The following is a 27,980-nucleotide window of genomic DNA, read 5'->3' as shown; positions in this document are numbered from 1 at the left end:
GTGGCAGCGACAGCAGACTATTCTTAGTCAGCTGATCACGTGCCTCCAGGCGTTAAATAAGTAATAATAATAATAATAATAAAGCAAGCTTCGGTTTTCTCACCAACTTTCGGGCGGTATCAGGCTCGTCACCAACACAACAGCTGCAAATGCCTCCACCTCTCTGCGATCATGAGTGAACCCCTGTGACATAACAATTGATGCTCTGCATATACCTCATCCGCAGCCATGGACTCAATAAGCAGAGAAACCTCTCCCTTGCTCTCAGACCACCGTCGTCGAAGCTCACCAACTACGTCACAGGATGAGCACCCTCAACGTCGGACGGTTACCTTCGACCCAGCCATCCGGAGCAGCATATCAAATGAAACAACTACCTCCAGGGACTTTTTAAAGCCTTTTCACACCAGCCAGGCCTCTGGTTCTGGTCAGCCTGTTTTTGCTGCTTTAAACAGCAAGATCCGTCGTCGACACAGCCAGGGAACCTACAATGCTGCAGCTTCTGCTTCCTCTCCGGCCCACCCCAAAATCGGCCCTCAGCGAACAACCAAAAACACCCAGAAGCTTAAATTACTACCCAATCCCGTCACGGGGGAAGAGAACCAATTTGTTGAAGTTGAGATCCCGAGTGAGGTGTATTCTCAGATTACCAGGATTAAGGAGCCAACCGCCCGAAAACACGCAGCAAGGCTTGGTAAAGCAGACAGAGATCGTGTACCACGGGTAACGGCATATTGCACTGCGAGCTCGTATAGAATAGATGGTGTCATTCGCTTTCTCAAATCCCGTACTGATACTAGAGGTTCCAACCCGAAACTTTTCGATGAATGTGTTTATTCACCGTACAACTATGACCACGAAGAAAAGAAGCGCCTCATTTCCCATGGGAAGAATGGACAGGAAGTGTCGAACATCCGAAAGATTCATGGTCCAGAGGAGCGTCGTTTTTCTGATAGTGAAATCCAAACTGAGGACCGGAAAAGCGAAGAGCAGGAACTCTCTCTTGATATCCCGGATATACACCAAGACTCACCATCAACCACTGCGGGCTCCTCTGCCGCCAGTGCCTCTCCCCACGCAATAGCCCCGATATCCACTCCTGACGATAACCATAACGGATCTGATTTGGACACATCAATCCACACACCAGAAATATTTCTCTTCGACTACGGCACCGTAGTAATATGGGGCATGACGCCAGCCCAAGAAACCCGTTTCCTCCACGAAGTATCCAAATTCGCCAGCGCCGTTCTTAGTCCCGAAGACACACAGGTCGAAAACTTCAATTTCTACTACACCCGTGACTACCAAGCACGCATCTACAACGACTTCATCTCCCTGCAAGATCCACATAATTACATGACCAAGCTCGCCATTTCCCACGCCCTCTCTCAGTCCGTCAAGACATCGCTGTTCGAAGATCTTGTTTCAGAAACCATCGCGAAGACATCCCCGTTACCCGCGCAGATTGCTGAGACGGGCAGTGTAAATCTCACGCGAAGACAGATAAATATGCAGATTGGTGAACTGTTTATTCTGCGCATTAATATACATCTCCAGGGGTCTGTTCTTGATAGTCCTGAACTCATGTGGGCGGAGCCACAGCTTGAGCCCGTTTACCAGGCTGTGCGCAGTTATCTGGAGATGGACCAGCGGGTCGGGCTGTTGACAGAGAGATTGGAAGTTATTGCAGACTTGCTTGCGGTTTTGAAGGATCAGTTAAGTCATCGGCATGGGGAGTATTTGGAATGGATTGGTATGTTTTGTTTTCCCAACCAATCCGTTGAAACGTTCTTATTTATTAATGTGCATTTTAACCCCCATCTCTTGGGGAAATGAATATCGAACTGACTAACAAATGATGTGAATATAGTTATTATTCTCATCGCTACTGAAATTGTTGTTGCCGCGATAAATATTATCGTCGACCTGTACGCTGGAGTTGATTAAGAGAAGGACTCGGATAAAGCCCTTGTCGCCGCTACATTGGCGTATACCATTCACTAATAAAATTAATTGCACATAAAATCTCTGTTACACCATCGCAACCCTTTCATTCTAGAGTTATCTTGTACCGTACTACTTTACAGTACATGTGTATAGTTGCAAAATTAAATTGTACATTGGAATCCACCTACATATGCATCTTGCATAGTAGTCCTGTTATACATTCGTGTCTAACTACATGTTTTATACATCCAGCTATACCGAAAAAAATTCATCTGGGAAGATTGATTTGTATATTTATCACACTCTCTGGTCATTCAACAAGTGTCGGCTTGGAAACTCTGTAAGAGCATGGAGGTTGTTCTTTGAATCTATCTACAATATCTATATAATTTATATTTTTAAATTCTCCTACAAATATTGTTAAGCACACGGGAGATAGATAAGGGGTCAACTGTGAACAATTACAAGGTATTTATAGGGCTTTGCCCTTTTTCTTTATGTACATCCCTATCGTATATAAATCCACTCAGACATTCATCATAAATATCCACCAACCTCTTTCCTCTCGATATCGCTACCTTAAAACATATTTTTATTATTTATTTATTTTTCGTTTTCTTTTTTTCAAAAGAAGATTTCGTTTCATTTTTCATTACATCTCATTCCATCCCATTCCCAGTGAGTTTACAAATGAAAAAGCTGACGAAGGTACTGAGTGGAAACATATATTATGCAAAACAAAGTTAACATCCATGCATAAGTTTGATAATAGAGGTAAGATAGGTTAAACCGCCCTCGCCTGCTGATACGTGATAGGTGCACAATTCATGCACTCGACAGGATAAACTACAAGAGAGGGGGGGGGGGGGGGGAGAAAGAAAGAAAGAAAAAATCAACCAAGTGAGACAGAGAAGGAAGAAGTAGTTTCAAAGCAAATGACGAGAGACTGGAATCGGAAGAAAACAGTGGGAAAATTCAGAAGCAAGGCGGGGGATTTAAAAAGCAAACAGCACACGGTGAGAAGGGCACTTGGGATGGAGGGCTAGGACTGGAAAGAATGGGTTGTGGTTAAATAAATACCGGTGTAGACAAGAAACCTAACCTAGAGGGAAAACAAGGGGAAATGAAACAGAAAGAGAAGACATGGAAACAGTCTGCTGCCGTTTCTAATACGTAAATCTTGGTTAGGACCACGCCTTGGTAATTAAAAAAAACGCCATATGGAGTATGTGGAAATGGTTTGGATGAGGTGGGTAGGCAAGTAATGAGGTACATGACGGGAGTTAGTGATATATTAGATATAGGCGGTGCATATGACGTATTCTTGTTGGCAGCTCAGGTCGGATATGGATAACCTATAGATCGGATTGTGGAGAAAATTGGCACATTTTGTACGCGCCCGCGAGGATACGAGGTGGTGTAACATAGCAGAATGGCAAAGGATGTGGGGAGTGTGCCAAGTGGAATAATAATTGCCCTATAATAGCCCAGGGGCTGCCAGAATAAAAATACTAGAAGGCGGAGGCTTCAAAAGAGTGGCCGTAGGTATGGAGGTCCAACGAGAGAGAGAGAGACCGGTAAAAATAAAACCTACCAATAACACCATAAAAGAAACAGCACTATTGGAAGTGATCTTACAAGCCATCCCTACTCTCTCGCCGGTCTCCATACTCCCGCTTTGTTGCCGGGTCTAACGACTCCCAATGATCAGCAAGGGCACGATCGATATCCTCATTAGTGATGTTCGTCTCGGGGCCGTAAGCTTCGACAAGATCATTGAGAACTTTATCACGCGTGCGATTGGTGAAGTCCTCAAACGCGGATACGTATCGATGACGAGAATGTTGTTGATGCCGCTGCTCGGAGCCACCCGGCGAAGGGCCATGGGCATAGTTGCCACCACCCTGGTGGCGGTGACGACTAGTGGGGGAGGACGCGAGGGTAGTTTGGTGGGGATATTGGTCTACTGCTGAGGGAGATGACATGGGGACAGATGTTGCATTGAATGGCTTTATACGGCCGTCCATATCATGATTTGAAGGTGGGGAACGTGGCCGGCTGGCTGGCTGGAGCTGAGGAAGAGTGGAGGAATGCATGAGGTCACTGTCTTTGTCTGGGGTATCAAGATGCGAGGTGGAGTCGTCAGCACGACGGCTGCGTTTCACTCGAAGAGGACGTTCCTGAGGCTATGAAATTAAGCATAAAACACGGTTAGCAAGAGATGCTGAAAAAGAGAACAGACAAGCCTAGCGTGAAACGAGCAAAAGCGGGGAGCTTCGGAGGCAGCGTACAGTTGGCGGATGCCCCTCGGAGCTCCCTTCAGTGCCGTCATCCATGTAATCAATTCCGTAAGACGCACGCTTGACCCCGCCTGAAGAACCTTCCCCTCGTCCGCCTCCGCGATTCGCATTAGCTGCTGGCGCATAATGGGGATCCATCTCTTTCAACAGCGCCACGGTTCGCGCGCGTAGTTCAGTGCTAACACCTTGCTCTTCGGCCATTCCTGTCAAGACAGCCAGACGCTCGAGAAGCATGCATGATTCAAGGCGCATTTTCTGTATATAACGATGGCCCTGGGCATTGCGAATGCGCATTGCGTCATTGGCCGCTTCGACTTCGTTCAGGCGCTTTTTCAACTCTATGCATTTGCGCTTGTAGGCTGCTTCGATACTGGGAGGGTTTGCAGGGGCGAGGCCATTGTGGTGAGAAGTGGCCTTTGAGCCACCTTCGTGGCTATCCATTGCGGGAGGAATAGTTTATTCTTTGAGATAGATGAGCTTCATAATCTGACTGGAGAACGCAAAATCACACAATTTAAATAAGCAAACGTACCTGTATGTCTTGATCTCTCTCTCTCACCCAACTAGGCTTTAATGGAAATTTGGTTCTTCGTGCAGTCTGCCTCTTTTCGTTGTATAGGCGAAATGGGGAGAAGCTCGAGCCGGTCGAAGCAGAAGTATTGCTTTCTGAAGCAACTGCTTGGTCTGCTGAGGGCAAGATGTATAGAGAAAAGCTCATCGGGAAAAATGAAAGATGCGCAAACCTAATTGATGAGCCAGGGATAAACAGAGTGAGGAAAAAGGATCGTTATGGTTCTAAGGTTATTGAAGCCGTCCTTGGATGTCGCTTGGCGCTTATTGCGGCTGGTAGCAGAGTCTAGCCGCTGCCGCTGGTAATGGATCAATGTTACCCCGAAGCACTCCCGTTGAGCATACAGATCGAACGACTTCATTAAAAGGCTGGGCTGACCTCCCCACATGACTACACATTCAAATCAAGGACCGTGCACGTATAAAGAGAGGTCAGGTGGTAAAAACATTACCATAATGATCTCTCTTCATATAGTAGTTATTTGTTAACTACTTTTCAAGCTCTTCAGAACATGTCTGGAACTCTTAAGTCTTAGATGTTTAATAATGATCTGAATTATTTTCTAAATGATGATAATAACAAAGAATTGAAATTGATGATAAAATCAATATAGCATCAAAAGTTGTAAATACTAAAAATTCTTTATAAATATTTGATAACTGATGTTCAACTGCTTATCAAACAGTTAACAAGTAATTGATAACTACTTAATATTATTTATTTTAGTATTTAACTCAAGTTATTATTATTTTTACTGTAATTGAACTTATTAATATATATATTATAATCTTTATAATAGTTTATAAACAATTGATTAAGAATTATTATTTAAATAATAAGTTTATATAACTTATTTATTTTTTATTTTTTTTATATTTATATATTTTCTATATGAAAAACTTTTTTTTAATATAATATATATATTAATATAGTAATACTTTATAAATACTTATCAACTACTTGATAACTATTCAGCAAATGATTATAAAGTATATATATTTTTATTATTTTATTATATTGATACTTTGAATTTTTTAATTAAGAAAGATATAAAATTAAAAATATTATTATTTTTATTCTTATTATTTTTCATATTATCTTTAATTTATAAAATATTAAAAATTTAAATTATTTATTATTAATTATTAAATTATTAAATAATTATTATATAGCTTTAAATCACTTATAAATCATTTTTTATTACTTTTTCAAAGTTAAGTAAACTGTTAATATTTTGATCAAAAACTTTATATCTTCATGTTGTAGTATATACTATCTGAGATTATTGATTTTAAAGTACTTATACTAGCTGCTTATCAATTGCTTATCAACTACTTAATAATTATTTATCAATTCTTAGTATTTTTGAGTTATTTTAAGCAGTTATTAATCATTTGCTAGGCAATTATCAAATAGTTTCTAAGTACTTACATTTTAAAAATGAGAAGTGTAAGAATATATTTAATCATTTATATAAGATAAAACTATGTATCAATATTGATATAAATTTATTAATTTCATTTTCTCTTTAACATTTTCTCTAGTTCTTTTGAATACTACTGACATTTTTCTTATTCCATTTTTTTCAGTGAAAACACATAGAAATGAACTTAATTAAGTGATAAAGGTTTTTCTAGAATAGTTTTGCTGGTGTAAGGACTATGTAGCAGGTAAATGATTTACAGTGTATTGTGGGAGGTCTGTTCTGGCAAGGATGAAGGTCAGGTTGCATGGCGAGGTGGGCCAAGCCTTTTAGTGAAGTCGACTCATCTAACTTCCCGTTGGACCCAAGATGGGCTTGTGGCTGTTTATGTCATCCGCGATGGCGCTAGACTACTTGCAGAATATATTCTCTCCCCCTTCACACGAAACGCGGAAGATGGCCTTAAAGCACTGTTAAAGTGTGATAACTTACAACTGATATCAAATGCGTAGCAAATATGGCTGCTCTCAATTAATTCTGTGCAAATACTCCACTTATCCAGCCTCTTAAAGTCACCGTGAATCTCACAACAGGAGAAAAGAAAGAAAATGAGAAAAGCGGAGAAACATGTTACTTTATAGATCTGTCTCTCAGCCAGGAGAGAGTAATGGTATCGTGATAGAGAGACTCTCGTAAAAATTCATCAGGGAAAACAATGATTGGCACTGGTGGTAAACCGACCAGCGAGATACGGACAGATGACCTTAAAACAACACAAGAGAAAATCATGTTCAGAATGAAAACATAGTCATGATCGAAAAGAAAAGCGTGATAGCAAATAACCCACCAGGTAACTCAATCAACCATGTAAAACGGAATTCAACAATATGAAAGCGGAAATTAAACTGCCCAGTTCGCCGTCTGTGTATGTATATTCCCTTGCCCCAGGTTCCTGTTTCTATTGACTCGCCCAAAAATGGACGATATCACAGCAAAAAAAAAAAAAAAAAGGGGGGGACTTCGTCTCTTATTTTTCAAAGAAAGAAATGGGTCCGGTTGAGCCTTTGGAGAGATGTTCAACGCACCCACTGGTAGCGACCAGTCTGCCGTCCCTGCCTTTTGTGCGTCTTCCCATAAAATCATTTCAACCCAACATCATCTAAGAACCCTTACCAAATTCTTAATCAAATGGTTCCGATTCACCGGCTTGGAGACGTACCCATCCATTCCCTTGGACAAATACATTTCCGCATCACCTTGGAGGGCATTCGCTGTCATCGCAATTATGGGAATATCTAGCTTCAACGAGTTCCGTATCTCCACGGTGGCTTCCACACCATCCATAACAGGCATGTTGATATCCATCAACACGGCGTGGTAAGAAAACGGCTTCGCCCGCAGCATTTTCAGCGCTTGGGCTCCATCATATGCGGCATCAACGCGCCCAAAGCCCAAGTTTTTTAGCAACTTCAACATAACAGCTTGGCTTATCTTATTATCCTCGACCAGGAGGAGTTGCTTACCCGGAGCAATAGCTTTGAGTTCCTCGATGGGTTCCATTTCAATTGGAGAGAGCGCCCCGGAAGGGCCAGGACTGGTGGCCACGTCCACTTTTCCTAGTCGTACCGAAAACCAAAACACAGAACCCTGACCGTCAGGGTTGGGGTGATAACCAATTGAACCACCCATGAAGTCTATTAAATTTCTGCAAATCGCCAGTCCAAGACCGATTCCTTGGTATTGTTCCCCTGTAGAGCTGAAAACCTGAGTGAAAGGGTCGAAAAGTCGTTTCGCAGCTTCGGCAGCGACCCCGATCCCGGTGTCGATAACCTCAGTATAAATACGGTGGGACGACAACTCATCATTGGTTAGCTTGGACCTGACATGAATTGACCCGGATTCCGTGAACTTTGCTGAGTTCATCAGTAAGTTCTGAAGTATTTGTTGATATCGCAGAGGATCCCCTTTGGAGAATTCTGGGATAGCTTCTGCAACTTCGGATGTCAGTGTTATTCCGGGTTTTAGCAAGGTCTGGCAGTGTTGTATTGCGTTCCTGTGGATTTGTTGAACGCTTAGCAGATCAGAATTGAGCGTGAAAGTTCCCGAGGAAAGTTTGGAGTAGTCGAGAATGTCATTAATAACACGCAAGAGAATGGATCCCGAGTTCTCGATTATCTTGGCATATTCGTCCTGTTTATCGTTTAGCCCGGTGTCTTTGAGCAACGTGAGCGCTGCTAGCATGCCGTGCATTGGGGTGCGGATCTCGTGGCTCATATTCGCCAAAAATTGAGATTTGAGTTTGGCAGATTCTTCGTAAGCGGCCACCAAACGGTCCTCAGTTTCCTTCCTGTCTGTGATATCACGCGTAACCTTGCTAAAGCCGACTAGGACTCGGAAGCGGTAAACAGGGCTGATCACAACATTGGCAAAAAATTTCGTGCCGTCTTTGCGAACGCGCCAGCCCTCGTCCTCCAGTTTGCCATCCTGTAAACACTTGGCAAGTTCTTTGCGTGGCTTGTCCTTTAAGCGGTCCTCTGGGGAATAAAATATCGAAAAATGCTGGCCGATAATCTCCTCAGCGGCATACCCCTTGAGGGCGGAGGCTCCATCATTCCAGGTAGCAACATTCCCTTCGGGCGTCAGCATGAATATCACGACGTGTTTCACGCTGTCAATCAGATGCTTGTAGATGTCCGGAGCATCGAGTGACGGATCAACAACATCGCCCTCCCTATGTATCTTCGTAATATCGCAGCTTTCGAGAATAATATAGACGAGGGAGGAGTCGTTCTCGAATATGGGAGAAATTCGTAGATTGCAGTAATAAGAATGCGAGACAACCTCAATGCTATCAATTTTGCAAACACTTCTGAGCTTGATCGCTTTGTCGATTCCGTTTCGAAGGGCTTCTATGCTGGTCACGGGGATTTTGGCGGGGTCGAGGTTATATATGTTGGCACCAATATAGTCATCTCGGTCGAGTCCAGAGAAATTTATTTGGCTGCAGGAGACTTCCAAAATATCGAATGAGGAGTTCAACACAATGGTCGGCACCGGCGATAACGAGATAATGCGATCCATGATGCTAGGGCACATGAGTTGACATTCTGGCTGAGCCTCAGGTGGTGGCGCCCCTTTCGAGCGGATAGAGAGGCTGGATTTGAGCCCAATGGTTGGTGGGGTAGAGGACTTCATGTCCAAATTATCAACAAGCAACGGTTCATTATTGGACATACATGAAACCAACAGAGAGAAGTAATGAAAGCTGGAGATGAGAGAGTGAGAGGTTAACTGAAGAGCAGTATTTGCCGGCCGTATATTTAAACATATAGAGAAGCGGGGGGGGGGGGGTATTGTGGCGACGTTTAACGGAAGAAATCAATCACTGGCCCTTCCGTGGCCTAATGCGTCGCCACAGAACCGCTGACAGAAAACTGTTGAAAGCCCTAAGCTCTTGGTGCTACTGAAAAGTGAAGGTCGGCGCGACAGGGCAAACAAGGTGTGGCGAGAAGTAGTCCGCTCAAGCAGGCCGCCAATGTTTTCCGTCAACCTGTCCAAACAGACAGCAAATGACTTCCGTCAAAAAACTGTTAAGCCTTCCCCATGTCCGTCGATAGACGAATGATCAATGGGTGTTGGAAGTTCGACGGGAGTCAATCTCTAAGGCGGAAACTCTGCTTACCTCAGCACTATCTCAAACACAATTATTATAATTATTATAATTATTATAATTATAATAATAATAATAATAATAATAATTATTATTATTATTATTATTATTATTATTATTATTATTATTATTATTATTATTATTATTATTATTATTATTATTATTATTATTATTATTATTATTATTATTATTATTATTATTATTATTATTATTATTATTATTATTATTATTATTATTATTATTATTATTATTATTATTATTATTATTATTATTATTATTATTATTATTATTATTATTATTATTATTTGGCCATGCCGGAGCTCCTGAGCTCATATCTATCCCAATTGTTATCTAATTTGATTCCGGCTGGGGATTGTTACATCGCCCATGAAAATACCACAGATATCCATATGGTTTTGATTGTTCATTGGCTACCGGGCATGTTAGGGGACTGCATGCACGCGGAGACTTAAAAATTCTTCGTTTATTTCAACATTGTTGTCATAACTATCTCTGAATTATTTCGCCTTGACTTGTGAGCGGATTCCCACACCGAGTACGCCGTTCAACATAGTTTAATTAAGGCGGTCAATGAGCAGTTTGACACACGGGTGAACCCGCTAACTTGTCAAACCGAACCACGGCTCCTGCTGCTGCTACCCCACACGCTCAACTCAAATGATAATTAGATAACTGCCGACGAGTCTGACCATCTGATGTTGTGGAAATGCGATAACTACATATCGAGTCATCCCCACCCCCCCGCCTTAAGTGATGCAGGGACTTCAGGCATGACATAACGCAGATCGTTTTTGGATTCAACCCAGTGACGATCCCATTCAACATTTTCCCCAAATTAACTAACCATGCTTGATTGATTGCCAACGACGCCGTTTTTTTTGGGATGTAGTTAGTTACCTGCCAATGCGCGCCAAGTCCATCCTGAGATTGGCGCAAAAGTAAAATCTTTTGTGCTCTGCAAGTGGTTTTCTTGACACAGCCCGGAGGTCTGTTTTAAAAGGTAACTAGTTACTCTTGTTGTCGGAGTGGGATGCCCCCATAGATGAAAAAGCGCTTTGCCTTTTGAGAGTCTGGCTAATCCTGCATCCGTCTTTCATATCGCCCGCTTCTGATAATTTGTTGGTTGAATCGTGTTCACCAGCGTTTTATCCTCTTCCTCAAGCCACTGTTTGGCGTGGATTGATACGGCATTGCTAGAGCAGTCGCGGGGTTGACTCCGGTCATTCCGGTACGGCCTATTTAGCTTGAAATAGTTAATCAGTGCATATTTTATTCACAACATGGGGTATGAGAACCATGGAAGTTTTCATCTTGAGGAAAATGGAGAAGAACAAGCGCTCTAATTACCAGACTCGCATTAAAGATATGATAGTACATTTGAATTGGAATGGGTAACGTAATCAACCACCCAACGCTCGTTTACACCCAACGCCCGCTCAAATCTTCATTTTTCATTCATCTTTAACCACCCACAACATGCACCACGAAGCAGTTATACAAGCCGCGATTGATGATTTGAACGCGCAATTAACGCCTAATTACACTGAGACCTCTAAAAAATATGGAATCAGCCGATATACGTTGTCAAGGCGTTATAGAGGCGTTCAAATGTCAAGAAAGGAAGCAAGCTCTATCCACTGCAAAGCTCTCACTGATTCGCAAGAAAAACAGCTCCTTTTTCATATCAATCAATTGGCAGATCTCAGTTTCCCTTGTACGTCCCAAATCCTTCATAATCTCATTGTTGAGATTCTAAAAGCACCTATTGGAGTCAACTGGGTGGCTCAGTTCTGCGAGCGCCACAAGGATGTGATCAAGTCACTCTATCTGTGAAATATTGATCAAAAACACAAGATTGCAGACAATTCTGCATACTTCAAGCATTATTTTGATCTTGTAATAGATTTCTTTCTTATACTGCTTTTTTAATTCTCATCTTGCTAATTTATCTTAATTTTTCAGCTGCAGGCAAAAATCACGAAATACAACCTTGAACCTGCGAATATCTACAACTTTGATGAGAAAGGATTCCTATTAGGATTCATTCACACCCTCAAACGTATTGCATCAATTAATTCGCTCAAATCGGGCTGTATGATAGGTGCCAGCCAGGATGGCAGTCGAGAATTCATAACACTACTTGCCTCAATTTGCGCAGATGAAACTTCGCTCCCACCTGCTCTCATATATCAAGGGGAATCAAGAGATATGCAAGATACTTGGCTCGAAGATTTTGATAGTGAAAAGGATCAGGCCTACTTCGCTGCTTCAGAAAATGGGTGGAGCAATGATGAATATGGGTTAACGTGGTTAAAGAAGATCTTTGAACCTCTTACAAAAAAGAAGGCAGGCCGCAGATATAGACTTCTTATATTGGATGGCCACTCATCCCATGTTAATATGGAATTCATCAATTACGCAGATTGGAATCGAATTCTACTTGCTGTCTTTCCTCCCCATTCTACACACTGATTACAGCCACTAGATGTTGGGATATTTGGACCATTGGGTAAATCATATTCCAAACAACTGAATGAACAAATGAGAACTGGAATGGGATTCATACGCACTACAAAGAGGTCTTTTTGGCAGCTTTTTGACACTGCGTGGAAGGAGGCAGTTACATCTTCAAATATTGAAGCTGCATTTGCTGCTACTGGCCTACATCCATTCAATCCGGAACACATTCTTAAAAAGCTTCAAATACGACCTTGCACCCCCCCCGACGCAATATATCAACCAAGAACACCTACTTCTATTGTTGGCCTGCGGAAATTGGTGAAGCAAGTCAAGCAACAGCAGCATCAAATATCTAATGATCTCAACCGGGTGATCCGTGCAGGGGAAAATCTTGCTCTTGATAAAGAGGTTCTTTTAATAGAGAATCGGCAGCTTCAAAAAGCTCTTAATCAAGAGAGGAGATGTCGCAAGCGTGGCAGGGCAATGGGGTTGCTAGATCCCTTGAATCCATCATTGGCGCAGTTCTTCTCGCTGGCAAAGGTGCAGAGCATCCGCGAGAATTTGGCGGCCTCAGAGGTTGCCAAAAAGGATGAGCAAGCTTGTAAGGAGGATGCAAAGCTGCAACGCACTATTCTTAAGGAACAGAAGGAGGCAGATATCATTCAGCAGAGGATGGAGCGGGAGGCAGCTCGCCAGGCCACAAAACAGCAAAAGGAAATGGATAATGCCGCAAGAGCTGCTCAACGGCAGATTGACAAGGAGCTTAGAGATGAGAAAAAGGCTCAGGAGCAAAAAGAAAAGGAAGAAGAATGAGCTGCTGTACAGCTACAATCACGATTGAATAAGAAGATGATTGAAGAATTCAAAAATTATCTTACTAATCGGGAAAGCAGACCCTTGATTTCGTAAAGAGTGGCTAAATCGCGTTTTCAGAGCCCTGCCAGGGTGCCCACGGATCCACTGCCAGAGGGATATGATGATATTGCAATCTCTACTGGTTTAATGACTGCTTGCTCGCTGAATCTGCCTCCACCTAAGATTTCATGTTTTGGGCGAGTTATTAAGCCAAACAAATGTTTACTGAATTAGCTATATATTTTTATATGTAATTTCCTATATATATTTTCATCCTATAATATATCATCTTAAAATCTAATTGCGTTGTTGAAATAACGTTGAAAATATTTCATCATAGTGATGGCGAAATGGCGGGCGTTGGGTGTAAACGGGCGTTGGGTGGTGGATTACGTTAGTTATGGAAGCTTTGGCAAATGTAGTCACTAAGCTGGACTATTTGTTGTTCTGAGGTTAGCTTGTTTGAAGATAACTAATGCTGTGTGGCGGTTTTGATTCTCTAGCCTTCAATCTTACATCTACATGACTTTGCGGGAAATCTCGGTGAATGAAAGAAAACCAATTTTAAAAACTCTCATTTCCCTATTATTTCTAGGACTCTGTTCACTAGTTTCTTACTGTGACATGGTCCTCCAGGGAGCAGGGAGCAGGGTACAGTGGGATTGAAGGTGCGACTTCGTGGAAGATTGTTGAGCGCGCAGAAGATTACGTCCCTGGAGGCTACCATCCTATCGTGATTATTAGTTAATGGTTGATGAACTCGATGCGGGTCGACATGTTATCGCTTATGAACCTGGGTTTGCCGCGTCTGTCGCAACCTCTGGCTGGCAGAAGATAGAAAGCAATGCCGCCTTGTAACTCTTCAGATCTCTACCTTCGAATCTGTAGAGCGAACCCATGAGATGACGATTCTTTCGTTCGTGGCTAGATGATGTTAAATCTGACCTTCTCGGAAAGATTATTATGTAAAATTCATGGTGGTATGTTTGATGTACGAACTTCCCATATGCACCACCAAGTTACAATCTAATAAAGCTACAGATCCTCATCTCTCAAATGTTCTTTTCCGCTTGCCATGTAGTATGCAAAATATGACTCCTGAGCAACCGCGAGCTAGAACAGGTGAGCCAACAAAAGAATGGGTTGTCCGTGAAGATGGAGCTTCCCTTAAATTAGGGGTTACTTGAGAACTTATCATTCCGACCTGAATTGGTCTCCCTAGTGATGAGATTTCCCCCCCCCCCCCCCGGGGGGATTCTGGAATCATCATTGCAGATTTTGGAGAAGCTTTTGATCCCAAAGTGCTCCAGCGTTTTGTTGTCCATACACCTCTTGTACCTACGCCGATGCAATCCTTCTTTGCAGAGCCTGAAGACTTAGGAAGATGAGCCTCTCTCCTTTCCAGGAGATATATAGACGCTTGCATACACAATCTGGAATATTTTCGTATCCAGCCCGCCATTTGACGCCTATTTTCATGATTTAGATGAAGTTACAATTGACCATGTTGAGTTGCTTGATAGACTCCCTAGTCAGTGGTGGAGCAAATGGGAGGATCGAAGTAATTGATTTAATGAAGATGGAAACAAGAATGTGAAAGAAGAATTTCTACGTTGATGGTACAGTAACACCTCCAGGGGCTGGAATGTACGGTTCAGGGACCATATACAGCATCCACGCGAAAAGAGAAGGTTTGATACATTTTTTGCAGAGGGGATTGCGATTTGTGTCATGATGAATTTCACGTTAGTTCCTGAATCAAGCAGAAGTTGGAAGTGGTGGATTGCGAATGGATGCAGGATGGGGGCTTGCCAGAGGTTCAGAGAATGCGGGATGTAATGCTGGAGGGCTCTTAATAGTTACCCTTTTCTTCGGTCGCCAAACCACGGACGGGGCAATCATCTCCAAGTTATTGGCCAGGGGATCAACTGAGAGTGCCCATCCACTACCGGAGTCATTGTACTTGCACTTCATAGTTAACTATATATCGTAGTACCACTGAACGGCGGATTCTGTTCAAGAATCATCAAATACTCAATGTGTTCAATAACAAACACACATAGATATTGAAAATATTAATAAATTAAGACTATCTAATAGTTGAATATATAGCTATTTATTAGGGTAACTGTGTATAGTAAGTTCAATGGTCCCACAGCCACTGCAGCATGGTGGAGCTCACTGGTGAGATAGAGCTTCAACCCGAGCTTCAATCTGCATATCAAGCTGTTCCAGCAAAGCCACCATAGTAAAAGACCTTCGTATGTGTAGATGAATAAAGAGATAGAAAATCATCTCTTAATCAATGATTGTTTTCTGCAATTATCATTTCTTCAACCAGCTTTTCCTATGTGCATTTTAATGGTCCAAAAACACCAACATCTAGTGATTAAAGAAGATGAGATGTATGAGCAGGCATGCAGAGACAGATAATTGCATTAACTATCTTTACAAAATCATCAAATTCTGCAGTCAGATGATTGCTATGATCATCAAGAATGAGTAGTTGCTTCATACTCACTGAATAGTGTTTAGAATATGATTCAAACATCTTTTTTAAGCTAGTGTAGGCCAATTACAACAGTGGTCCAGTCATTAGCACTCAAAGCTAATCTTCAACTCTGAGAAAGAGCTGATTCTTGATATCAAGAGGCTTGATGTTTCTTTTCTTTTAGAATCATCATTGATGAAATAGAACACTCTCTTGACTCTATACATTCAATAATTGTGACTCATTTGTGATTCTTTTGAATAACTGTACGTGATCTCTCACTGCACTCAGCTGCAGTAATGACTTCAAAGATTATACAAAGTTTCGGATATCATTATATATCTTATGTTCTTGAATAGCTTCATGTATCATCTCTAATCATTGTTTTATAATTTTTTTTTAATTTATATACAGCAATGGCCAACCGTATATGACATTCTTGAGATAAAGACATTTTGAAGAAAAAATACAAAGAAATGATGTGTTGAAGATAGTTGAGTTGAATATTTGATGATTTTCAGAGGGAATCCGCCGCTCGTGAAGTGCGTTAACTTAATAATCATTGATTACGTAAACTCATCTCCTTGATTTGATCCAAAAATCGGTGATTTTTCGATGTCGAGTTGGAAAACAATTCCATCATACAAGCTCTAGGGGCATCCTTTTTGTCCTCAACATGTTTTCAATAAACTCCGTGCGGCCGGCCTGGAGAAGTACTAAGCGGCTAAAGGTATGAAGCGGCATGAGTCTTTCTCAATTGTGGTCCCGATTTCTAACAGCTCGTGAAGCTATCAAGTCCTGTTCGTTCTCTTACAACCTCGAATCCTCCGTCTCAAGAAAATGGTTCTCTAAGCACACAGAAATTAGCTGAAGCTAGGACTACCAGCTCCAGCGAAATAAAGTGAGATTCACTTTACACAAATTACTAACATAACTATCAGTTGCTAATTGTTTCTTCGCATTGCAACAGTACTACCCCCTCCGCACCTCTCGATAGCACTCCCAAGGAATGGTAAAACCCCCGAAACCCCCAACCCTTCCCCCAACCTCAAGTTCGCTCTACTTACTCCATTATAGGGGAGAGAGATTAGATCAATTCGGTAGCAAATTTCGACTACCACGAAGTGTTCAAGCCGTATATCTCAAACCCTTGCGACGACCGGCAAAATATGGTCTCCCTGTCTGTGACCTCCAGCTCAGGTCATACAGTGTTCGGCATGTCGAGTTCTTCGCTGATTTTGCACTCCGAGCTGCATACTATCTGAATCTCCCGGCCTTTGGCCCTGTTCCCCTTCCACGGATCACTGAGCGATGGACCGTGCTCAGAAGCAATTTTGTTCACAAGAAATCCCAGGAGAATTTTGAGAGGGTGACACTCCGTCGGCTAATTCAGATTAAGGATGGACACCCAGATGTCGTCCAGACATGGCTGGCTTTTCTGCGAAAACATGCATATCACGGGCTGGGAATGAAGGCAAATGTTTGGGAGCACAGCCCATTAGGTGAGAGACTTTCAGAGGTCTTCCTTATGTATATATGGCTATTCAGTAACTAATTGAAATCAATATTAGGTGTTGCAAAACTTATGGATGAGACGACAGCAGAATTGGACAGCGCAATTGAGAAGAAGCTCGCCCTTTTTGGCTCGAGCAAGAAGGCATCCGAACAGGCGGAGTCGGTTGCCGATTTGGTAGATAGAAGGAAATTCATGCATAATAATAGCCGGTGATTGAGATTTTTGAGGTTGATTTATATTCATCTGAGGTTTATGTCTGCCTTTGCTCTCATGTCTGTACAATAAAACTACATCTACATTTACCAAAAAAAAAACCCAAAACCCAAAACCAAATACAAATAATTGCAACCGGCTACCTCAGAGCTTTTTCATATCATGAGAGACACCGTATGTGATAGATAAATACAGGGAATATAATGATGAAAATAATTCTTCCAGCTGAGGCTGGCATCTGATTGTTCCTCTCTATGTATTAATTATGATGACGAATATCGCGTGCATGCGTATTCTTCGTTCGGTGATCAGGCTAGCTACGTTATATGTTGGGCTATCTAGATCACGTGCAGCAGGCGGAGCGTCACAACGGTCTCCGCCGGCTAACAAATTATTCGCAGACTCTGAAATCCCAAGCTGTGGGATGGTTCAATCTTTTATTTCGGATGAAAGCTAGCTAGACTAGTTACACGTGTGGCGGGGTGGCTGCCCGGGCAATGTACGCCCAACACCCCCACACAGCAATGCGCGAGATAATATGTATTAAAAGCATGCTATTCTATACCAGCGTCCAACCAAAACATATGACATACAAGGTTTTGCTAGTCTTAGCTATTCTTTGTATGAAAGCCCTGGTAAGTTGATAAAATGATCAAATGCCACTGTGCTCAAAGATTTCGTAAGACTGTCTGCTGCCATGTTCTTTGTGAAAATGTAATTAATTGGAATCACTCCTTCATTCAACTGCATACAAGAAGAGTGGAAATGTGTTGTTAATATGCTTGCTATATGCTGTGATTACTGCCACAATGATTAGATCAATCAAACCCTTATTATCTGCTCTAATTGACAGAGAGTCTGCTGTAATGAAGCTTATATTTAATATTATATTATGTAGTCATGTTATCTCTTACATTAATTCACTAGTTAAGTGTTATATTTGCTTTATTAGAACTCAAAGAAATACAAACTTGTTTAATAAGTATTATAATATCAATATATCTATCAGCTTAAAAATATATATAAATATAGATTTTTGATTTTCACTAATAGATTTCATTCAACTAAAATTTATATATTTGATAATATATATAAAATATATTTAAAAACTGAATAATATATTTTTAATCATTAGACTTTTGATATATAATATAAATTAATATCTTTTTATATTTTAAAGATAAAAATAGTTTTTTTTTACATTGAAAAAATTATATTATAGATATTTAGCTGTAATTTTACTACAAAAATATTAATAATATTATATAAATAAAAATTTTATATTATTATTATTATTATTATTATTATTATTATTATTATTATCTTATTTATAAAATTATTTAATAGATTAATTGTTTAACTTTTTAACTTTTTAACTTCTAAATTTATATTTATAAAGTTTGTAAAGTTTAATTAACAATTACAATTCTTTTTAAATATATAAAAAGTAAGTATTTTAATTCAAATAATACTTAATATATTTTATTATTAATGAATATAAATATTATTAGTTGAAATATATATAATTAAAATATTTTAATTTAAATACTTACTTAAAAATAATATTTACTTAGTGGTAAATTATACTAATTATATAAAAATTATTAATCAAGTAATAGTATAATGTAAATTGCTATTTATATATTGTTTTCACTGATCATATTATATATTGATGAAGTTGAGAAGTTGAAGAGTTGAAGAGTTAAAAAATAATAATAGCTTCTTGAGAAGTGAATTACATTACTTTGAGAATGAGAAAGTGAAGTTGTTGTTAACTGAACAAAAGAAAAATCTATGCGGTATTCACAATAATACAATCTTGATAACCACGAATCTCTGATAGTATAGTTCATATGAAAAAATCCATCTGAAAACCAATATCAGTTACAGGTTAGTTGCTAATATCTAATCAGTGATATGCTAGGAATCTCAAATCATACATCTTCATGTCTCAGATTGCTATAAAAAGGGTTAATCTAAGACTTTTCTCAAATTGAGACAAAGGTATCAGCGCAAAAAGCCACTGAAATATCCTTGCTTTGATCTTTGCTATGCTACCAGTATCTGTGGACGTACGTACGTACTTTCAGAACAAGAAACGATAAGGAACATGATAGGCAAAGACTCGCTGTAACAGAAAGATATAAAAAAAAAATAAAAAAAACACAAAAGCATCATCCTAGCTAATCCACCCAAAACCGAGCCCGAATGAACCTATTACAAATCCTGATCCATACACACGCACGAGCGCCCAGCAATAAAACAAACACAAGACAAGATGAAGGTAAGGGAAGAGAGGAAGAAATAAACAAGGAAAATTCTCCACTTGCAAACCAATTCCATACTCATATAACCGCCATCACCACCCTACCACTCACACATGATACTGCAACATATTCTTCTTAATCTCCTCAACAATCTCCGCTGCCTCCGCCGCACTCTTCGCCTCAAAATCATATCTCTTCTGCTCACTCGCCTCATTCCCCCTCAACACCACAACCCGAAAACTCTTCGGATGCCGCCTGCTAACCTTCGACCCAACAACATCATTAAATGATATCGACGTCGTCTTGCTATTCGACTCGAACAGCGTCTTCCCCGTCTCAGCAGGCATTATGTGCATATAGTCCGTATCGAACGCCAGCACGCGCTGGTTCGTTGCCGTAAATGACATCGACTGCTTGCGGATTACGTTGTAGCGCCGGTAGTAACCTCCCAAAAGATCCAGAGATTGCGTCAGCGGGTGTAGCATGCGACCACTGCCGCCAACTCCGCTGCCGGTTATGCCACCTACAACACCCTTTTTCGCTTTCTTCATGCTGGGTCCGTGGGACGCATTGGCGACCATTAGCGGTGCGTTGGGGGATGAGCTGACTGGGGACCCAGTGATGGAAAGGGGGCCTGCACCAAATCGCCGACGGACGAGGTCCAGCTCTGTGATGTTCCCGAGTGCCTCAACGGTACGATCAAGGGGCGCGATAGTGTTGATGCCCATGACTTTGAGGAGAAAGTGGCCCTTATCTAGGCCCCATTTTTTGCAGACGGAGTCCAGGATCTCTGCGATGTAGCAGTCTGTAGATGTGTTCATTGAAGTGGTCTGCGTTGCATCGAGGTCGGCGTATCTTATTTTCAGTGTCTTTGTGACGCCCAGTCGTGGCGTGGCTTGTGATGTAGTCACGACAGGACGGTCGGCAGGTGTCAGCGTACTATCGTTCAACGCAGATGAAAATGGCTGGCCTAGGATCGGATTGACTCTGCCCGTGTGTAACGACCTGTTTTTGGCATTGTTTTGGTTCGCTTGTATTATCTGCTGGGTGATTTCCGACTCATCAAAAGCATCCGCACTGGGAGTGGGATACAGCTTCTCATTCTCAGCAAATTCGGTTGGCGTTGCCTCAACAAGTGCAAATTCATCATACGGTTTGCTTCTCGACCGCCCACGGGCGGCGGGGGCGCGATTGTTGTTAGAAGTGAAGTCTATGATCGGCCTACATCTCGCCAGGCATGGGAAATCATAATCAACCTCACCATCTTCCATCATACGGAGATTCCACCGGTTAACATTGCGCATTTCTCCTTCAAGAGGTGGTTTTCGGCCTTCCTCCATATACATCCATAAACCGAGTCCAATAGTTTCTGCTACCGTAACCGGACCAGGGTAAAGTGTATCCTTCGATTGCCGCACAATAGGCATATCCAACAATTCATGCGGGTCTGCGGATGACGGAATGCAGATTTTAATGTATAATGGTGTTGTGGTAGATCCTCTGCCAGATAACACCGCATATTTTTCCAGAGGATTCACTGGCGACTTCTTTCGTGCTCGGAGAGCAGTAGACAAAAGACTGATAATGGGCTCCACTGTGCTGATGGGGCGAGGCGGGGGAAGTATATTTAGTTCAGGGGAGGTAGTTCGTTTGTGTTTCCTTAACGAAGTGTCCTGCGACTCAAGCGTCATGGGAAGTTTATTGAGTACCATGGGCGATGATGAATCCAATGCTCCTACGCGATCCAGCAACGATCCCGAACCCGCAGAGCCCCCGAACTCAGAAGAAAGCACAGATCCATCAGATTCAGCAACCGAACCGTCATCGGGCTCGTTGACTGCGTCCCCGATGCTTCCTGCTTCCATCTCATCTTCATCAATCTTTTCACTCGGTGGATCGTCCTTTGGTTCGATCGCATCCTCGTGCGTCGAAAAATGGATCTGGCGCCTCTCCACAGCCGTCCCGTCCACCTCATTGTCTGATGACATATCGCTGCTAGTAGTAGTATCTCTACGTGCTCGAGCTTTTACCGCTTCAACAGCTCCAAGAGAGCCCCGCCGGTACCGATTGTTGGCTGACTTGAGTGAAGGAGACGTGACAAAAACGTCAGGATTGTGGCGACGATCCAGACTTCGGATTGGGGATGAACCAGCACGCATTCGTCGCACTGGCATCTTCGTAAACTTAATCTGCTGAATCACCCTGCGAATGGTTAGCCGGGTATTTATATATACATACCATATTCATGTGAAAAAATTAAAGCTCTGCATACCTTTGAACATCATCCGCCTCCTCATCACTCTCATCACTCAGATCACTGCTATCCTCATCCTCCACTTGCGCCCGCTGCTCGTCCTGCCTTTCCTTCCTTCGCGGCTTCCTCCCCACGCCCCTCTTAATCTGCCGATTACCAATCGCATTCATCCCCTCCTTCGCCCCAGGCACCATCCCACCTTCTTCACCCCCATGATCCACAATCCCAAACCCAAGACCCACCGGCGCAGAATCATAGGGCCCATCACTGCCACCATTTATATCGACGAGGTCCCTACCACGTCGCGTATTTAATTGGAAGTATTCTGAAGCAACGGCCGTAGTGGTGGGGATCGGAGGGGAATACGTGCGTTTGATGTGAGCGGCATGGGCCCCTGCGATGGATGACCAGCCTGCCGCGCGAAAGCCAGGGGTGTTAAGAATGGAGGAGTTTACGGTTATCAGGCGGTCTCCGACTCCGTCTTTGATTGCGGAGAGGTAGGAAGTGCGGAGTTGCCAGATGATGAAGCTGTGCGGGGGAGGGGGAGGGAGAGGGGGCAAAAATTAGTTTATTTGATAAGTGATCATTGGGTGGGATGGGGAAGGTTGGAATGCTAAAATATAGATTTATTTGATGGGCATACTCTTCGTTTTGGAGGAGAGACATGGTAGATATTGATGATTGCGCTGGATGGGATCGGCCCGAGATACAAGGGGTGTGCGTATGAGATTGGGAAGGAATGGTAATATTCGCTCAGTCTTGTAGTGTAGCCGCTGAAGCGGGAGGAAGAGGTTATTGGCCTCTGTATTGAATTATAAAAGAGGTTGAAGGGCCGAAATATGAGGGCGCGTATATCAGCAGTAAGGGAGTATGAGGGACTAATCCATCAAATAGCACGGTTGAGGAGAGCAGACATCATCGGACAAGGGGTTTCACGAGAAACTTATTTTTGCGCAGTTCTAAGGAAAATTGAAGGAATGTTTTATAAGAGCGCCAGGACCAGCCTGACGGGGCGAAAGGGAGTGAGAAGAACTTGAGAGAGAGTGTACAAGACATCAGATGAAGGTGAAGGTGAATGCGGCAAGCTGGGAGTTGGAGTTGACAGTTAAACGCGTGCTGACTAACCTGTGGGGGAAGAACCGCCAAGTCACGTGTGTCATTAGCAATGTCAAACGTTTACCCCGGATTCCATACATTCTATATACAGAGCGGAGTCCGGAGATATGCCCGGAAGATGGAGGATGGGATATGGGGTATGGAGTATTGCTGTGTGCTAACTAAATAGAGTGCCTTCTCTACCCTCCTCTACCATCTCTTGTGATAGTTTGCTGGAGATTGGATTCAAATATTCACAGTAAAATGGTACATAGCATAGCAGCTTAGAGCGCATACTCCATTGCCCAGAAAAGCTCAGATGTCAAACATTTCTGCACATCAGTATCCCCAAACTATAACCATGGCACATTATATCCCATCCCATCACCAATGACAATTCATCCACCCCTTCCACCACCTCTTACTGCCCTCCACTCGATCCCCAATCACTCACCCACCTACGACGACTTCCCCTTATCCCAAAACCACCTATACAAAGTCCTCCACTCCTCCGCCTCATCCTCCACATACTCCCCCACCATCTCCGCCACCTCACTCGAATACACTTCCTCCACAACCTTCCTCTTAACCTCCGCCACCCCCTCCCCAGCCCTCTCCTTGACACTCCTCGCCAACTCCCCCACCGTCTCACCCGTCGACTCCGCAAGCTCCCCCGCCCGCTCCTTGGCTCTGGCAAGCAACTCCTCCGGTGATGGATACCGCCGTAGCAGCACCAGGAGCATATAGTAGCAGCGCACGATGAGCGCGTACACGCTGTCCTTGGCGAGCATGGCGATGCCGTGGCTGAAAAAGCGGCGCAGGACATCGCCGGTTAGTCCTGCGTAGAGGGCGGTGGGGCCCTCGGTGCGGGCGATGGAGTAGATGGTGTGGAGGACTGTAGGTTGTGGTGAGGGTGGTTGTGCTGGTGCTGTGGAGGCAGGGGTAGAGGTAGCGGCGGCCTGTGCACGTGTCTTTGCCATGGAAAACGGATAGGTTAGTGAGGAGGCAAATGCCTTGCTAAGGACTGCGAAGATGAATATCGCCGCTGCGGGTGGATGTTTCCTTTTTTCCCGGGGGAGGAGTGAGAATTTCAAAACCTCGCTGAGAAGGAAGGTGATGGATGGGTTCAGCGAGAGGAAGAGGGACGCCGAGCAGCCAGACCAGAGACCCTTGATGCCCTTTTTGGCAATGATGGTTGAAACGATGTCTCTCGTCGTAGATGGGTGTTGTTTCTTCTTTGATAACCCTTCAACCTGCTTCTGTGTCAACACAGTCGAAATCGGAGCCGTGATCAACTTCATGAACCCCTCCGCCAAATAGCCGACAGCCAGTTCATCCAAGACCGGGAGGAGTGCATGCGCCTTCAATCCTCGTGCACGCAACCGCCTCCGCCGCAGAAACGAATACGACAAGAAAAACACAAAAGATTCCACGACAGCCTTCCCAGTCGCCTCTGTCACTCCCGTGTACAATCCACTCCACCCTCCTTCATTCTTATATATCTTGTTCGCACCATCCAAGATGCCTGCATACTGCTCATCACCACCATCACCGGTCCTATCAGACTCGTCAACAATCTCCCCGCCTTTCCACCTCTCCCTCTCCTTTCCCCCCCTGCTCCTCTCCCTCTCCGCTCTCAACTGCCTCTGCAACTGCAACCGTGTAACAATCAAACTAAGCGGATACATCACGATAGTAGGCACCGCAGCTCCCACTGCACCAGCCGTAGCCTGGCCAAGTGACGGCAACGCAGGCCCCTTCAGGACAGCGGCATTCCAGTCTGCACCGCCTGTGTCGTACTGTAGTTCAAGGCCATCGCGGCTGGGGGAGTGGTAGATGTGGTAGAGTTCGAAGCTTTCCTATTGATTTTTGAAAGATGGATGTTAGACTTTGTTGCGTTTATATCGTGTGATAGTAATTAATACTGTGATTTTTAAGATTGGAGGTAAAGGAGGGGGCGGGAGGGGAGGGGGAGCCTACGATAACAGCGTCGTACGGGACGTCCGGATCGATGGGCATGGTGCGTTTAGGGGGTTAATGAGTTCGTTGAAGGTGGGATACGCAATTGATAATGGCGGTTGACCTGCTATTCCAATTTGCAAAATGAGATGGCTATTGATACATTAGTTAGTTATATATCCCCAGGCTCGTTCTCCCTAATGGACACAAACTTGGAGTTGGGAGGGAAACAGGAGGCTAGCGCTCGTTTAAAATAGCTATGAAACAGGATAAGGGACGGAGTCCTGGACTAAACGAAATTGCAAACTCAACGACAAGAAATTCTCGTAGTCAACAACATCAAATGGCTTTTGCGGGCGTGTTTAAGAAGTTCCCGTCCAAGTTTTCCGGCAGTTATATAGAGCGTTATTGGACTCGTGGATTTGGCTGGTGTGGGTTGGCGCTGTCCGAGACGAACCAATGACGTCGTTCCGGCAAAAGTTTTGCCTTCCCCGCATTTTTCCATTAGCCCCAATTCCACAGGGAGTAACTCTGTGGATCCCATCCCACTTTTTAGTCTTATGAAGAACTGGAAGTAGTGATGGGAGCTACGAGCTGGTGAATGAGGTTATTGTCGTTCTTTAATTATGCGGGAAAGTTGGGGTAACATTCTCTTCAGCCCGCTGTTAATTTTGAGAGTGAATGCTAGGTGTGCATAGTCATGACGCACACCTTCAACATACCACGGTTAAAAAAGAGAATTCTCCACAGACTAAAACTATACGGGCACACAATTGTGAGAAGCAAAAAGATCCAGATTGATTCTGCGAGAAATCTAAGTAGTTGGACCATTCAATGCCTTGCAGCTGCAGGAGGGAGCCTAGTCGACTACGCAGGCATGCACATTATGATGCCGCAAGCAATCCCATTTCTCCTGGTTTTTGAAATAAGGGAGAGAAAGGATATATATATGAAATACCATAGCTATATGAAGCCCAAATTTTCATTCCCATCCCGCAAGCGCATAGCTATATTAAAAAAAGAAAGAAAAAAAGGACCATAATGTCATAGGAAACATCCCTCCAAATTCACGTTCATCCGATCGCGGAGATAAGACACCCCCGGCATCCATACGTTATCCAGCGCCAATTATTACCTTTAGAAGCAAACAAGCCGACTCAACAGACGCCTCAGGTAAATTAAACTACACCCCCAAAAGACAAGAAGAAACTTTGGAAAACATAGTCGACCGATCTTCTTCGTGATATGTGGTACCGATCCGTAATGGCGACGGAAAAACAGTGCCCAACAAACATAACAAAATTCCGTATCTAAACAGAAAACCAAGAAACAAAGCAAAGAGGAAAGCAAAAAAAAAAAAAATTAAAAAAAAATATCTATCCACCAAATCCGTACAGGGTACGACCCTGTCTCTTCAGCGCATAGACGACATCGAGAGACGTGACAGTCTTCCTCTTCGCGTGCTCGGTGTACGTGACTGCGTCGCGAATGACGGATTCGAGGAAGGATTTCAAGACGCCGCGGGTTTCTTCATAGATCACTGTTTTGGGAGTGGTGGGTTAGCTTCTAGCTCTTCGACGACAACAACCCCCTCCCCCCGGAGGATGGGTGGGTGGGCGAAGGGGACGAAAGCAACGGGAAGGTAAAAAGGTAACAACGTACTGGCAGATATACGCTTGACACCGCCACGACGGGCCAGACGACGGATGGCAGGCTTGGTGATGCCCTGGATGTTATCGCGAAGGATCTTGCGGTGGCGCTTTGCACCACCCTTTCCGAGACCCTTGCCGCCTTTGCCGCCTGTTGGGTGTTGGAGAGTATGTTAGTTTGATGTTTTGGTATTGACCAGACAGAGCTAGCTCATTAAGATGGGATATGGAAATGGGTGTTGTCCATCGCCATCGTCATTGTGAGTGTTGAATTGCTAAAGCCCAGGTATGTATCCAAGACAGCAATGACTATCTTTTAATCACCACGCAGTGAATTTGTATAAGGAACGACGATATCATGTAACGCACATGGCTCCCCAAAGGCGGCGTGGTGTATAACCCGATTAGGACTAGCGTGTAGGGACCGATGCCAAATAGCTGGGAAAGCCCAGGAACAACATCTAAACCACGACGATGACGACGATAACGATGGCAACGACGCGACTCCAAAAAGAGAAAAGAAAAAGAAAAAGAAGAAAAAAATATATCTAACTAAAAGGCAGATGGATTTACTTACGTCCAGTCATATTTATCGAGATGAAAAAGTACTGTGGTGGGTTATTTTTGATGCAAAAGGTGAAAAAAAAAGAATGTGGTGAGGATAGACGCGTTTTGGTGCTGAGAGTGAGGAAACTGAGAGAAGAGAAGGGAGGAGTAAAAGGAAGGGGGAAGAGAGGCAAGTTTAAATAGTCTGAAAGTTAGTAGGGTGAATGAAAAACTACCATGTAGCCGATAAATGTCTTGTATGAAAAGCCGCAGAGAAGGTTAAGCAGGAAGTGTGACTAAGCCGAATTGGGGCGAGGGAAGGGAAAAAGCGAGCAGTTTTCCGCCCGCAAAAAGGGCTGCGTTGATTGTTCCTTATGAACATGCTGCTTTCCAGGCGTTCTCTTTTTCTGCCCGCGTTGCGTTGGGTGCTAGCGTCGTTTTGGTTTTTGGTTTTTGCGTTCTTCGGCCCTTGCGAGACGGGCTCTTGGCGCGGGTCGACCGCCTTTGTGTCACGTGATTTACCTTTTGATCTTCAGATATAAGCTTCTCATTTGTTCAATAACTAGTTTGTAAGCTACAAGCTTGAAGCACAAAAAGGAGTTTTCCAATATCTACACTCCAAAATTAATCATAATAGAGAGGATTTAATTTCATAACTCATTGTCACCACATTGCCCCTCCCGAAAAGCGCAGCATGTATCATCAACATAATGCAAAATTCCCGCACTGTTAAGATCTGC

At 43.2% G+C, this 27,980-nt stretch overlaps 7 protein-coding genes across 7 annotated transcripts; 2 read left to right on the top strand and 5 right to left on the bottom strand.

Moving 5' to 3' along the window:
* Window positions 1–228: 228 nt before the first annotated feature.
* On the top strand, window positions 229–1,950 carry PADG_07141 (uncharacterized protein; the record flags this gene model as incomplete). Its single annotated transcript, XM_010764260.1, has 2 exons — window positions 229–1,756; window positions 1,874–1,950. The coding sequence occupies 2 exons, from the start codon at window positions 229–231 to the stop codon at window positions 1,948–1,950; spliced, it is 1,605 nt and encodes a 534-aa protein (XP_010762562.1).
* Window positions 1,951–3,584: 1,634 nt separating this feature from the next.
* Window positions 3,585–4,691, bottom strand: PADG_07140 (uncharacterized protein; the record flags this gene model as incomplete). Its single annotated transcript, XM_010764259.1, has 2 exons — window positions 3,585–4,136; window positions 4,242–4,691. The coding sequence occupies 2 exons, from the start codon at window positions 4,689–4,691 to the stop codon at window positions 3,585–3,587; spliced, it is 1,002 nt and encodes a 333-aa protein (XP_010762561.1).
* Window positions 4,692–7,399: 2,708 nt separating this feature from the next.
* Window positions 7,400–9,478, bottom strand: PADG_07139 (uncharacterized protein; the record flags this gene model as incomplete). The annotated part of the gene is made up of 1 exon (XM_010764258.1): window positions 7,400–9,478. The coding sequence occupies one exon, from the start codon at window positions 9,476–9,478 to the stop codon at window positions 7,400–7,402; it is 2,079 nt and encodes a 692-aa protein (XP_010762560.1).
* Window positions 9,479–16,417: 6,939 nt separating this feature from the next.
* On the top strand, window positions 16,418–17,470 carry PADG_07137 (mitochondrial 37S ribosomal protein RSM10; the record flags this gene model as incomplete). Its single annotated transcript, XM_010764127.1, has 5 exons — window positions 16,418–16,471; window positions 16,530–16,642; window positions 16,712–16,753; window positions 16,819–17,243; window positions 17,313–17,470. The coding sequence occupies 5 exons, from the start codon at window positions 16,418–16,420 to the stop codon at window positions 17,468–17,470; spliced, it is 792 nt and encodes a 263-aa protein (XP_010762429.1).
* Window positions 17,471–19,844: 2,374 nt separating this feature from the next.
* On the bottom strand, window positions 19,845–22,657 carry PADG_07136 (uncharacterized protein; the record flags this gene model as incomplete). The annotated part of the gene is made up of 3 exons (XM_010764126.1): window positions 19,845–21,939; window positions 22,010–22,519; window positions 22,635–22,657. 3 exons carry the CDS (start codon window positions 22,655–22,657, stop codon window positions 19,845–19,847), a joined length of 2,628 nt encoding a protein of 875 aa, XP_010762428.1.
* An 887-nt stretch (window positions 22,658–23,544) lies between these two features.
* On the bottom strand, window positions 23,545–25,105 carry PADG_07135 (uncharacterized protein; the record flags this gene model as incomplete). The annotated part of the gene is made up of 2 exons (XM_010764257.1): window positions 23,545–24,945; window positions 25,067–25,105. 2 exons carry the CDS (start codon window positions 25,103–25,105, stop codon window positions 23,545–23,547), a joined length of 1,440 nt encoding a protein of 479 aa, XP_010762559.1.
* A 1,316-nt stretch (window positions 25,106–26,421) lies between these two features.
* On the bottom strand, window positions 26,422–27,281 carry PADG_07134 (histone; the record flags this gene model as incomplete). Its single annotated transcript, XM_010764125.1, has 4 exons — window positions 26,422–26,585; window positions 26,708–26,845; window positions 27,064–27,198; window positions 27,272–27,281. 4 exons carry the CDS (start codon window positions 27,279–27,281, stop codon window positions 26,422–26,424), a joined length of 447 nt encoding a protein of 148 aa, XP_010762427.1.
* Between the last annotated feature and the right edge of the window lie 699 nt (window positions 27,282–27,980).

This window comes from Paracoccidioides brasiliensis (assembly GCF_000150735.1).
Source record: "Paracoccidioides brasiliensis Pb18 unplaced genomic scaffold supercont2.10, whole genome shotgun sequence".
Lineage (NCBI taxonomy): Eukaryota > Fungi > Ascomycota > Eurotiomycetes > Onygenales > Ajellomycetaceae > Paracoccidioides > Paracoccidioides brasiliensis.
The sequence above is the reverse complement of the archived record's forward strand: the minus strand, read 5'-3'. Positions and strand labels throughout refer to the sequence as shown.